This window comes from Triplophysa rosa, linkage group LG12 (assembly GCF_024868665.1).
Source record: "Triplophysa rosa linkage group LG12, Trosa_1v2, whole genome shotgun sequence".
NCBI classification, from domain to species: Eukaryota; Metazoa; Chordata; class Actinopteri; order Cypriniformes; family Nemacheilidae; genus Triplophysa; species Triplophysa rosa.
Window position 1 is genome coordinate 25425009 of NC_079901.1, and position 13242 is coordinate 25438250.

General features: G+C 40.9%; 2 protein-coding genes across 4 annotated transcripts in view; both read right to left on the reverse strand.

Annotated features, from left to right (window-relative positions):
• LOC130563184 (AT-rich interactive domain-containing protein 3B-like) overlaps positions 1-8413 on the reverse strand; it is a 40418-nt gene extending 32005 nt beyond the window's left edge. Inside the window, exons 1-2 of the mRNA XM_057348613.1 lie at positions 8309-8413; positions 6837-7370 (exon numbers count right to left, since the gene is read on the reverse strand). Of these exons, the coding sequence (XP_057204596.1) occupies positions 6837-7370; positions 8309-8344 (570 nt within the window). The 5' untranslated portion in view covers positions 8345-8413. The remainder of the gene's footprint in view (positions 1-6836; positions 7371-8308) is intronic.
• Positions 8414-9229: 816 nt separating this feature from the next.
• On the reverse strand, positions 9230-12742 carry fam219b (family with sequence similarity 219 member B). Of its 3 annotated transcripts, none has more exons than XM_057348207.1 (6): positions 12566-12742; positions 11973-12075; positions 11732-11825; positions 11218-11292; positions 11088-11130; positions 9230-10515 (listed from the first exon to the last, which is right to left on the reverse strand). In XM_057348207.1, the coding sequence occupies exons 1-6, from the start codon at positions 12626-12628 to the stop codon at positions 10366-10368; spliced, it is 528 nt and encodes a 175-aa protein (XP_057204190.1). In that variant the 5' UTR covers positions 12629-12742; the 3' UTR covers positions 9230-10365. The 3 variants fall into 3 exon arrangements, with proteins under 3 accessions (XP_057204190.1, XP_057204189.1, XP_057204191.1); XM_057348206.1 differs by having other exon boundaries at positions 9231-10515; positions 11973-12078; XM_057348208.1 differs by lacking the exon at positions 9230-10515 and adding an exon at positions 10534-10691 and having other exon boundaries at positions 11973-12078.
• Between the last annotated feature and the right edge of the window lie 500 nt (positions 12743-13242).

Sequence of the window (13242 nt, forward strand, 5' to 3'; positions counted from 1 at the left end):
TTTCCATTTATACATCAACGTATGTAAAATCAACACATTTCAATGACACGTATTAGTGTGCAAATGCCTTGAATTAAACAAAAACCGTCTGAGATCTAAAGACAACTCAACAACTTACAGAAATATCGAGTCTTTACAGTCCAGTCACTGACATGAATGTTTTACTATAAACAAAAAAACATAGTTATTACACGTGTGGGAACCATAAATTAACCACGGGTTTCCTACAGTTACCACAGCTCAACCTTTTGATAAAATGAAGAGTTTATTTCCAAAACGAGAGCAAAAATCATGTTTTTTTCATTGTGCATTCCACTTAATATCAATTAAACTGCAGTTGGTTTGTTTTGATTTAAGCCCTAATAACTCAAAAATACAGCTAACTAACACAAGAAAACAAGAAAACACACCATGAGCTATCTCATTTGGGAAACAAACTCTTCAAATACATGGCTACTACACTTTTACTATAATAAAAGCCTGGCTGATTTTCATCAGCGTTATTCCCGTCTCTATTTCCTCAGGGGGTTTCTGGTTAATAATTAGATTGTGTTGTCTATAGAGAATGATTTATGAAGCCGGACGTCTTGAGTTATTGACTCAACTGAAGCAGATTCTTTGAGAATTGATGTTGTCATGTTGATGTGTAGAATGAGCTCATTTGATTGAGGTCAAGCATACGGAGAGAGAGATTATCAGACATCTGCTCGACTGTCACGACAAAACCTTGAGCAAACATATGCAGAATCAGTCAAATGGCATGATAGTGAAAGTCTTGCGTGGTCAAACGTGGATGTCGCCCGTGCGTGACACGTTTGCACTGCCATCATTTGCCTGGTAAATCGTCGTTCCAATCTCCAACATTCAAACAACGTGTGCAGAAACTCAAATATTAAAGAAAAGCAAACACGAACGAGAACACAACGAAGACAAAACTCATCGTCGCCTCTCGCTGAACCCACAATGTTTCCAGATCACTCTGGAACTACAGGAAGAGAGTGAACACTTATGTTTGCAAAACTTTGTAGTCTTTATTTCTCCAAAGATGGATTTAGAGCGAGTCGGGTTGGGCCTGAGTGTGTCTTTTGGCAGATTTGCTCTTGACACATCATGTGCTGCTGGAGCGTGAAATAAAACACTTCCACACCTCTCTCTCTCATTCATGCTCACAGTCTCTCGGCCGCGTGCCAGCCGACCGCAGTCTCTCAGCTGCTGATCTGGACCAGCGCCAGACAACACCAGACACAAGACAACAATCACAGACCGAACGGTCAGAAATCTCAGCTTCACACACTGATCTGAGATCTGCTCTTACATCACTTTCATTCGGTAAAATAGAGTAAAATAAAAGTGTGTGTGTGTGTGCATGCGTGAGTTCGTCTCTCTGTGTGTGTGTTCATGTTTGTATATCCCGGTGGGGACCTAAACCTGAACACACACCAACACATGGGGACTCGTGTCACTGTGGGGACCAAAATTGAGGTCCTCATGGGCACAAAAGCTAATAAATTGTACAGAACAATATTTTTTACAAATCTAAAAATGCAAAAAGTGTTCTATGATCTTTAGGTTTAGGGATAGGGTTAGGGATAGGGGATAGAATATACAGTTTGTACAGTATAAAAACATTACGCCTGTGGACTGTCCCCACGGGGATAATAAACCAGACGTGTGTGTGTGTGTGTGTGTGTGCGTGCGTGTGTGTGTGTGTGTGTGTGTGTGTGTGTGTGTGTGTGTGTGTGTGTGTGTGTGTGTGTGTGTGTGTGTGTGTGTGTGTGTGTGTGTGTGTGTGTGTGTGTGTGTGTGTGTGTGTGTGTGTGTGTGTGTGTGCGATCACATTACGTCGGTCATCAGCATGTCTCTCACATCAGATCTCATGTGAGCTCATTTCACAGATAATCTGACAGCAGGAATAAACAACCATCACGTCCACTACACATCATATCACACACACATCGTATGTCATGTTCTGAAACATGCAGTTCATGCAAATGTCTGTTTTGAGAATCAGATTTATATAATTATCGACACCTCAGAGCAGCAAGTTATGAAAGATATGAAGGAACTTTTCTTCTTAAAACAATAAAACTATATTGTAGTCACACGTCAAACTGTTTTTAATCACACTTCTAAAACTCAGAATAGCATTCAGCTGCATTTAAACATTGTGTTGATGATGTTTCTTTATTTCATTTGTTCAGTCACACAATTAATGTTGCGGTCATTCACACGTCATTTGTGTTGTAAAGACAGCACAAGATCAGACCTGTTTTACATGAATTTTCCTCTGGGCAAAACAACCGGCAGCAGGCGGTCAGAGGGTCACAGCTTGTGTTTTCCTCTCTCGCTCTCTCTCTCTGGTTTGCATCCATCCTCTTGAAGGTAATAACAAAACATAATGTAATATTACATTATTCCAGCTAGTTTTACAGAAGACAGAAGCCACAGCAGTGCTGTAATCAGTCTCAGTCTGACGGGAAATCTGTCATGTCAAAGGATTTAAGGCTGTAATTCTCTTTGGAATGTTTCCTTTGGGTGGGGCAACATTTACAGTCCACCCACCCGCAATTTACCCTCATACCCTCCACCCACGTGTGACAGATCTATTTCTGACCCCGAGGAATCTTTAACACTCCACCGTCACCAGCAAGATTCAACAAAACACACACGCGCGACGCACATACAATCACGCACATACACACATGCACGCGCGCACATACACGCAAGCACACAAACACGCGTGCACACATACAATCATGCATATACGCACACACGCACGCACATACAATGATGCACATACACACATGCATGCACATACACGCAAGCACACACACATGCATGCACATACACACACACGCACACATACAATCATGCGCACACGCGCGCACACATACAATCACGCACATACACACATGCATGCGCACACATACTCACAAGCACACACACGCATGCACATACACACACGCACATACATACAATCACACACATACACACATGCACGCGCACACACGCGCGCACATACACGCAAGCACACACACACACACACACATATACAATCACGCACATACACACGTGCACGCACATGCACACGCGAACACACACACACACGCACATACACACATGTACACACATGCACAGGCACGCACATACACACACACACACACACACACACACACACACATACAAACACACACACACACACGTGCACGCACATACACACGCAAACACACACACACACACACACACACACACACACACGTACACACATGCACAGGCACGCACATACACACACACACACACACACACACACATGTGCACATGCACACACGCACACACACAGATGTGAGCTGACAGACTGATTTGTTGGCAGTATGTAGTATGTACACTGTGAGCTGTGTGAACATTTTCTGTGTGCATTAAATGGTTGAATGCATGAGTCAAAATGCACTGATGCTTGCCTTGACCAACAGTATCCCACAATTCAATGTGCTCAAGATGACCTTCCAGTGTCATGAAGTCAAACATTTTTCAATCAGACAGAGATTTACAACAAACTGTACAGTAGAGTATGCTAGTACACCACACAGACAGTACACTACATATATAGATACATGTTTACATGAATGACCCACAATCCCTCACTGTGTTCAGTGTTCTGCTACATTAACTGGGAGATGTTGAGTTATGAAAATAAACCATTTCATGTCAAATATATCTGAGAAACTCCATACAACAACAACACGTGAAACAAACTCAAGAAGACTGCGATGTGTAACAAAAAACTCCATCAGAAGCTACCGGTGGTCCATGCAGATTCATTTCAATGAACATGATTCTTAAAGCTTTAGTGAACCGCATGAAAACAGACATTTGAATGGATATTTTCCTGTGTGTTAATTTACTGGCTTTATGACGTTAAACTAACGGTTGAAACTTCCCCAAAACACTGAAATGTGTTCAACAGAATCAAGAGACACATGGCTATGCTGTATTTGAATGTTCCTCATCTTCAGGGCTAATGCTGTTTGATGTGTCTGCTTGAAGTAGAATCTAACAGTAGTGAATGGATGCATCAATAATAAATGAGCTCTTAACAGCAGTCGGTATGAGAGACAGACTGGATATTGCTGATTGGAAAAGGAGTTGATTTAAATATTTATACGAAACTTCCCAATACAATTTAAAAGTCTAACTAGGTCACTAGATATTCATCATGCATGATGGGTAAATGAGCTCGTCCCACCTCAGATCACCCTCGTTCTCTCCATACAGCCGACAGGACACTTCAGACGTGACGCAACACAGATAAACTACTAAACACAGAACTGATGATCACAAATAACTGATCATTTATGTTTACATGATAATGAGAGGCGGTTAACAGAAATACTAGCGGTCGACACATATGCCGTACGACAATGCTTAATGTAGGCTACAGTTTATTTGACACAATGTTTACGTGTTATATGTTCATGATGGTCAGTGAAATCTGTCTGAGCGTTGAGGCGGTATTAAAACTCTATTTATCGCAGCGAGATCAGAGCGCTGGTCGAGGGGGACCCCGGGGGACCTGACCTGAGGATTATCAGGGTCAGCTGACATCACACAAGAGAAAAGCCCCCACAGATCTCTGGACCCTCACTAGTGCACACCGCACATGACACCTTTGTCCAGACTCTTGTTTGACAATTATTTACTCTGCTGTGCAACTGAAGGGTGAGGTCAGCAACTATACATCAATGACAAACCCACACACACACACACACACACACACGCACACAGAGACACACATTCTTGTTCAAATTAATGTTAATGCTATTGATTGATTATCAGACATCATAAACTGAACACTAGGATAAAAATAAACTAACATGTGGATTTCTGATCTCATTTTATTTGTCACGCAGAACATAACAAACATGTTTAAACACATCAAGCGTAGAAGGTCTTTCCCGTCTCCTCCACAGACCCTCAACCTGACCCTACATCTACTGCTGACAGATCACGAGACACACGCCTGTCTCACCATCTGTACTGAACCAGAGCGTCTCATCAGTTAGAGAGATGATGTATGATGCTTCAAACTCTCATCAGCAGCAGGAGAATGACTTTTACACATCCTCACGCTGGTAACATTTTTTAAATCCAAGGTATAATCTCTTGTAAAACATCTAATGTGATCTATATGTTGCGGTGCCCCTGTGGTCTGTGTTACATTGGAAAAACCAGTAGACCTTTAAAAACTGGGATTGCTGAACATCGTTGTACAATTAGACACCAGGATCAAAAGAGATCGGTAGCGTGGCATTTTGCAGAAATGAGACATTCCGTTTCGACTTTAAAATATATCGGCATTGAGTTAGTGAAGTGTTCACGACGCGGAGGCAACATTAATAAGCGGCTTTTACAGCGTGAGGCTTATTGGATTTTTACATTGGATACGTTATCCCCCAGAGGATTAAATGAGGATTTTGACATTCGTCCTTTTCTTTAATATTTTTCAATGTTTTTTTCTTTTTTATTATGTTTTTGTATACTTTTTCAAAGGTTTTGGTTTCAAGAACTGTTAACAATATATATATTTTTAGAGTCAATATGTCTCATGTACAGCTGCTTTGTAACAATGAAAATTGTAAAAAGCGCTATATAAATAAAGTTGATTTGAGTGTACTGACGGCTGTGACGTTCTGAAGATCGGCTTGGAATCGGCGAGACGTGAGACTGACCGGCCGGTCACCGGTCCAGCCGATCATATGAAAAACCGGCCGATTCCGGTCTCTGGCCGGTCGATCGGTGCACCTAAATCTTCAAAGATCAAACGGGTGAAATAAACAGTGATTTTGTCAGTTCATTCCAAATGTAAACAAACTGACTGGAGCTATGCGTGCGTTACAGGGTGTTAATGCACACCTTCCAGCCAATCAGAATCCAGTATTCAAACACACCATGGTATAATGTACAATGTCCCTGTTAACTAAATAAATAAATAAAAGAACACGGTGTACAATACTTCAATATGAAACGAACATTGTGCTACACTTGTGTATCTTATCGTGTGTTACATTGTGTATTTTCTTGTATTTTATAATGTAGAATCATTCCGTGTCCAGCCCAGATAGTTGTCTGAGTTACGGCTGACTTCAAGAGCTCTGCTCAGAAATATTCAACGAATAAATTCAAAGAAACACAGCACATTGTGCTATAAACGTGGAAAATCTCTTGAACACAAATCACATCTCTGCTGTTCTGTTTCAGCAAAGCGGACAAGCATCCAAACAAGAATCTTGAGCTCTTCAGACATCTCAGACGTGCTTTATGAACCTCTGCCAACAGCAGCGCATATTCACATGAAATCTAAATGAATGAAAACATGTGGAGAGCCACAGCTTCTGGAGGACACGCTCGCTGCACGTGTCTGCGGCGTCTTCCACGCCCTCGCTCATAAAACTGGGCCGAATGTCTCATTACACAGTCTGGACGCCGGCCAAACTCAAGTCAACGTGAGACGGAACAAATAAGAAAAGCAAAGTGTTCAGGCTCAGTGCCAGCGAACACGTCAGGAGATCTGCGCAGACGCTTCTCCTGCAATGCAGCTGACGCAGAACATAAACACACTGAGACACATCAACCAGACCAGACCAGACCTTCACAAACACTGCTGTCAGACATGAATACTTCAGAATGACAATTTCTGTGACAAATAAAACAAAACAATGAAAAAGCTTCTTTTCTAAGAGAAAAATGCACTTGCAATCGTGAATGCTGTGCTACCACACTGACATGTGCTTTAAAGATACGAGTGTTGCTGAATCAAAGAGGTAAACCGCTTTTCTTACCACTTTAAAATGTTGCTCATAGCTCCAGTCCGAGCGGCCGTTCGGAGAGGACGTGTCCGGGTGCTCTGCGTGTGACAGCTCGTCCTCGGGCTCTTCTTTCACCCTGACAGGGGGTGACGGGGCTCTCTGGGCGGCTCTGGCCTCGGCTAAGTTTCCAAACGGACCCCCGGCCCCTCGCTGTAGCACAAGAGCCTGATTCCTGAGAAAGTCCAGCGCTCCGGGTGGCAGCTCATCTTCCTCACTGTCTTCATCACCCGAGTCTCTGCCCCGTTCATCCTCGCGCTCTGAGTCCACACTGCTCTGATTGGAGACCTGAGACGGAAGCGGGGGTCCCAGGGGTCCTGAAGTGCCCGCGCTCATGAAGCCGGCTCCAGACGCCCGGGCGGCCACCAGTATGGCCTGCTGCGCTGCGACCTGCTGCGCGTACAAGATGTGAGCTTCACGCAACAGACGCTCCTTGTGCTGCATCTCCAGACGCGCATGCTGCTGACGCTGAAGCTGCTCCATCATAGAGTCCAACTTCACCACCCCATCCTGACAGACACACAGAGACTTCACATCAACTGTAATGCACACGACCTTATCTTTTGAAGAATGTTGATAACCAAACAACATTCAACCCCGTTAACTTCCACTGTGTGAACAGACTGTTAACATTTCTCAAAATATCTTCTTTTGTGTTTTGCAGAACAAAGACATTTCAACAGGTTTGTAACAACCTTGGGGTGAGTAAATGACAGAAGTTTCATTTTGGGGAGAACTATCCCTTTAAACCAGTGCTTCATATGCTCCATGAAAAATCTTTACATTTGTTAAAACACAGATTATTAACTGAATATCTGTGTTTGCTTTGCTCATCGGTGAGTAAAGCTCTTGTACAGTCAATATAATATTCCTCCATCATGACTGACAGTTTTATTGCTAAAGCTAGATTTCATTTCAAACAAAAACGTTGATTTCATGCTTGAAGTAGAATCAGTTCTATTGTTACTCTACAGAACAGTCATCATTACAACCAATGTGCTTTAAAGAATATAACATGTCTGAGATCAAAGCAGCGGCCCCTAATGAAAACAACGTGTGTGTGTGTGTGTGTGTGTGTGTGTGTGCGTGTGTGTGCGTGCGTGTGTGTGTGTGTGTGCGTGCGTGCGTGCGTGCGTGCGTGTGTGTGTGTGTGTTCAAGTTGATAATGAACGCTATAATTACAGCGTACAGAGCTACGCTTCAGAAAACACACAATCTTATGTTTGACATCCTTTAAAAGCGATAGAAGTAAACATCAGAACAAACAAAAACACAAAGTATCAAGTATTCTGATGTTACAGTGTTACAAATGTTTTGCTGCTTATAATATTCACGCTGTGTGTGTGTGTGTGTGTGTGTGTGTGTGTCAGTAATTTGTCTCGCTGAACTTACACGTGTGTTTGTACATGAAATTTACTGATAATGTGTTTATGTTTGGATTATCTCACCATCTGTGGTGAGCTCGTGTCGGTGTTGTCCATCATTCCTCCGCGGCGGTCTCGCGCTGCTCGCCGTTCGTCTCTCGGTCACGGCGGTGTGAATGCGTGCACGCGCACAGGACGCGTGTTCTGTTCCTCCTCCACCGAGCGCGTGTGTGTGAATCAGGTACGAGACGAGACGAGCGAACACACACAAACCGAGCGACGACGAAAGCGACCGCCTCTGATCCTCCGAGAGAGAGAGAGAGAGAGAGAGAGAGAGAGAGAGAACTTTCACCAACTCTTTTTCTGTTTATATTGAGATGTGTATATATATATATATACTTTTATTTTATTTGTATCTTAATCTGTATTTCTGCATGCTTATATTTAATTTTTCTGTGCTTTGGCAATGTAAAAATGTGTTTTATCATGCCAATAAAGCTTCTTTGAATCTTGAATATTGAGAGAGAGAGGTTCTGGTATTTAGAAAAAAAGTAGAAATAAACGTTACTCATTAAAATGATGTAAAATAGAAAAAACTGCACTGTTAAATAAAAAACTACATTTAACTCCATTCTACATACGGTCCCAATGAATAACCAGTGCATTAACAATAGTTCACAATTAACATGAACGCTGTTTGTTGTTCATTCGTTTTGTCTTTATTCTGAAATAAATCAATAATTAGTGAGTAATTATAGGTGCTCTTGAGAAATAAAAGTATTACAAGTAAAGAAACGACTTTAAATGGTAAGTATTCTTTAAACTCAAAAATGTCCTCGTGTAAAAAAACACGCAAGATTAAAATATAAGAATAAAACTCGAGACAAGAATCGTCAATGAAGACAGTAACTGCCACACAACACAAGCGCGGCATCTAGTGTCCGTGTGGAGGAGGTGCAACCTTACATCAAATGATCTGAACCCATGCAACTTCACAATACAAATTTCAATCGTAGGTAGAGTTTTAGTTACGTTTCCTTTAATTTCACAAATAAAGTTCAATACAAGTTATATTGTTTTTGCAAAAAACAAAACAAAGAAAAAGTAACTAGAGTTATTGCATGTTATAGTCAGTAACTAATATGCATCTACAAAGTAAAGAATTAAAAGTGTTTTGTTGCATAGTGTTGTAGATTGTCCAGTAAGATGCTCAACCAAAACACTCTTCCAGAAAACATACACACATTACACACAACTGTTACAAAATATATATTCGCGTAATACTCAAGAAAAAATGTTTTAGGGTACTTACAAATTCTTCATGATACAAGTCTAAATGTAATACAACAACCTCATGTCTCACAGCACACATTTAACTAACGTAACAACTCACATCTAACTCACTTCATGACAAATGCAAATATTCTCCAGCGCTGAACACTGAAGGAGTGTCAGCTGCTTTCTGACACACATATCTAGAATAAAGCTTTAAGTTCTGTGTTTTTGCTGAATTCGCAAAGTTTGAAAAGCTTATAAAGGGAATACATTATGAAAACCTTACTAAACACACTTTTATCAGAGAGAAACACCAAAACTGCCAAATCTTGTCTTCAAGTAATGAAACTCCATAGCCGAGTAAAAAGTACACAAGATTTTTTCCTGAAGAATATTAAGTTGAGAAACATTAAGAGTTTTTCACTGTGACATGTTCATGACATCTAAAACAACATATTACCCCATCTTTCATAAGTGCGATGTGAAATGATGATGTTGTTATGCATTATTGTAGCATATGTCGTACTGCTTTTACTGTATTCTGATTTAAATCAATAATCTTACAGTATTTCTACCGCAGGGGAGGAGGTGCTTCATTGTAAGAAAAATGTTTCGATCCAAAAAATCTAATGATTAAAAAAAGCTTCATATTCTTTCACACAAAATATCATTTATAAGTCAGGTGTGTTTTCATGAAAGTACAGTGGGACTGAAGTATGACAAATAAAATAAATGATTTTTAAAATTTCCTGGGGAAACTTTGTTTCACAAGCAGAAGTGACCTCACAGGAGTGTAACATGTCAATCAAGCTCTTCTCCAGTAAAGTCAGATTGAGTGTTCAGTGCTGGGGTTGTGCGGGCGTCCCTCACTGCACACAACAGGATGACGTATGTGAACAGCAGCAGACAGACGGAGTCAGGGCTTTAGGGGGGATCAGGTCCAGATCTTCATCATCAGGTATCTCATCCAGATGATATCCGTCCTTCAACAGCTGTCTGCTCAGGTCTGGATGCACCTGACGTTACGAAAAAAGTGAAGTAAAACTGTTTTAACATCAAGACGTCTGTCGAAAATAATGATTTCAAAATCAATTCATAATACAGATCAAAAACAGCTTTCCTGTGGCTCAGTGGTTAGAGCATGGCACTAGCAACGCCAAGGTCATGGGTCGGATCCCAGGTATTGCACATACTTAGAAAACAAATGCATAGTATAGTGCAATGTAAGTCGCTATTTAGGGTTTTGTTATTTCAAAACATGTGTGCATAATGCAACTGACAACTTTTGCATTTAAAATGTACGCTTTTATCCAAAATGTACGCTTTTATTATAGAAAAGGAAGATTGTACAAGTAATTTTGGCATCATTTTGTTTAAAATAGAAGCGCATCAAACTAAAGAGTAATTATACTACTTTGTGGTTGCCATCCTTTCATGGATCATGTCTAATGTGCTAAACTACACCCGAGTTTATTCTGCAGAACCGACTTTTTACATCAATTAGAAACATTGCAGAAATGGTACCGAAAAGTGCAGTTCAGCACATTGTTGAGCGCAACATAAAGTGGTGTATTTGTGAGCAGCTCACCTCAGCTGAAGAATATCCAGACGAGCAGTCCAGTTCTGTCTCACTGAAGTGAAGAATAAACAGAACTCAATCACTGATGATAATAACTGTATCTCTGTAATCTCTGAATTAAGTCTCTGTCTGGATGTACCTGTCTGAATCCAGAGCGATCAGATAATCTTCTCCTGTCTGACTCAGAGCAGTGTAGCCCTTATTAAACATCAAACTGTCAAAGATATCAACACAGTTAAATATATCGCACCGGAGGAAAGAAAATGAGAGTTTGAAGGAAATACTCCCCCCCAAAACTCTGAAAATTCTGTTGAACACAAAGAAAGGAAAAAAAATGCTAGAAAAAATGGTAGTCAAAGGTGCCCCAGAACAGTTTGATTTCCGAAGTCCTTCAAAATATTTTCTTTTGTGCTTAACAGTAGAAACAAATTCTACTATGGTAGTCAACGGTGCCCCAGAAATCTCAGTTGCTAACATTCTTCCAAATATCTTTCTTTGCGTTCAGCAGAACAAAGACATGCATGCAGGTTTAGAAGAACTCGACGTTGAGTACGTCATTTTTGGGTGAACTGTTCCTTTAACCGTATGGGTCAGCATATGTGTGCTATTACGCTCTCAACTACAAACACGTGCAGATGAGAAGAGGAACTCACGTCTTTAGTTTGTGCCGGGGTTGTTGAAGCACAGGTCTGTCTGAACTGAAGCCTCTCTTCTCTAGGGCTCTTCTGGCAGCGTCTCTGTGTTTCTCTGCAAAGAAAGCCAAACACAGATCCAACACATGAACACATCTGTGCAATATACAGCGTACGGTCTGTGCTTGGCTTATATAGAGTGTACACATGCTTTACATGCTGATGGAGGGTTACTTGAAAGCTTCTGGTGTTTGTTACTCACGAAGTTTCATGTGTAAACTCGGAGCTTTGGACATGATGTATGGTCCTCTCTTCTCCACGGCTCTCTGTCGGTCATCTTCTGTCTGCTCACTGTCTCCTAAACTCTGCTGTTTAAAAAGGATTTTCACAATGAAATCAGCTGGATTTATGGATCATCATAATGAATGGCCACAGCCTGTCTTCAAAAAGACTTAATTTCATCATATATTTAATGATTGAAAATCTATTGTGTATCATTCATTCTGTGTTTGGGTATTTGTGTGACATGCTAAACTCAATCGACATCTATTTGACACAGTTTTACGATTACTATGCTTGCACGCCGAATAACAACACAAGTGTATAACATAACCCAACATTGACAAATTACTTCTTAGCTTCTGGATGTCTAAGGTTGAAACTGAAATCAAAATCAGTCTGATGTAACTAAACTCACAACGACAAACACGAACCTCAATGACAGCTCAAAAAAAAAAAACCTTTAGAGTTTTATTATTGTCAATTTTCTACGCCGAGCACATAATCATGTGTATTTTTTATGTAAGTTCAATGAAACAGAAACCGAGTTGAAGCACTAAACTCGAGTAAAATCACCTTCATCGGCGCTGAAGAGTCGGACAGAAAATTCACGTGCTCTCGTTTCTCCGTGTCGTTCATGTTTTAGTCTCAGAATTAAAGTTGAAATGAGAAATCATGTCTAAATCAGACAAACTGAAGTCATGCTAACACTGTTTAAACACAGTGCAGTAAACAGTGATTCTTCTTCGCTGTCGCCACACTCAGCGCAATGCTGCCACACACTGACGTCACAGCGGTACTGCGGTCACAGCGGCGCCGCCATGTTGGACAGGGCAAGAGCGCGCGCCATAAACACATAGAAGTGAACGGCGGCAAAGGCAGCTGAGGTTTGTCTGGTTAAAAGAACGTTTACATTTGTCAACCGATTTCAATGGTTTATTATCTATGTGCAATACAAGCATCTTAACCCTTAAAAGAGCTCTTAAGGTCCAAAATTTTAAGAGTAGTGAGGAGGACTTTTAAGAGGCTTAAGAGTTTCTTTAGCAGCAGAGAAAATGGACGAAACACGAAAAGTGAGAAGAAATGTGTTGCAATGCATGACAATTTCCATATTACTTTTAAGGTTTATCTGATTTTTTATTGTTATTGTTTTGTGTGTGTGTGTGTGTGTGCGCGTGTGTGTGCGCGTGTTCAACTTTTGTTTATCTTGGTTTTAGTTTTCTTGTATAGCTGCTTTGATGCAATGCAAATTG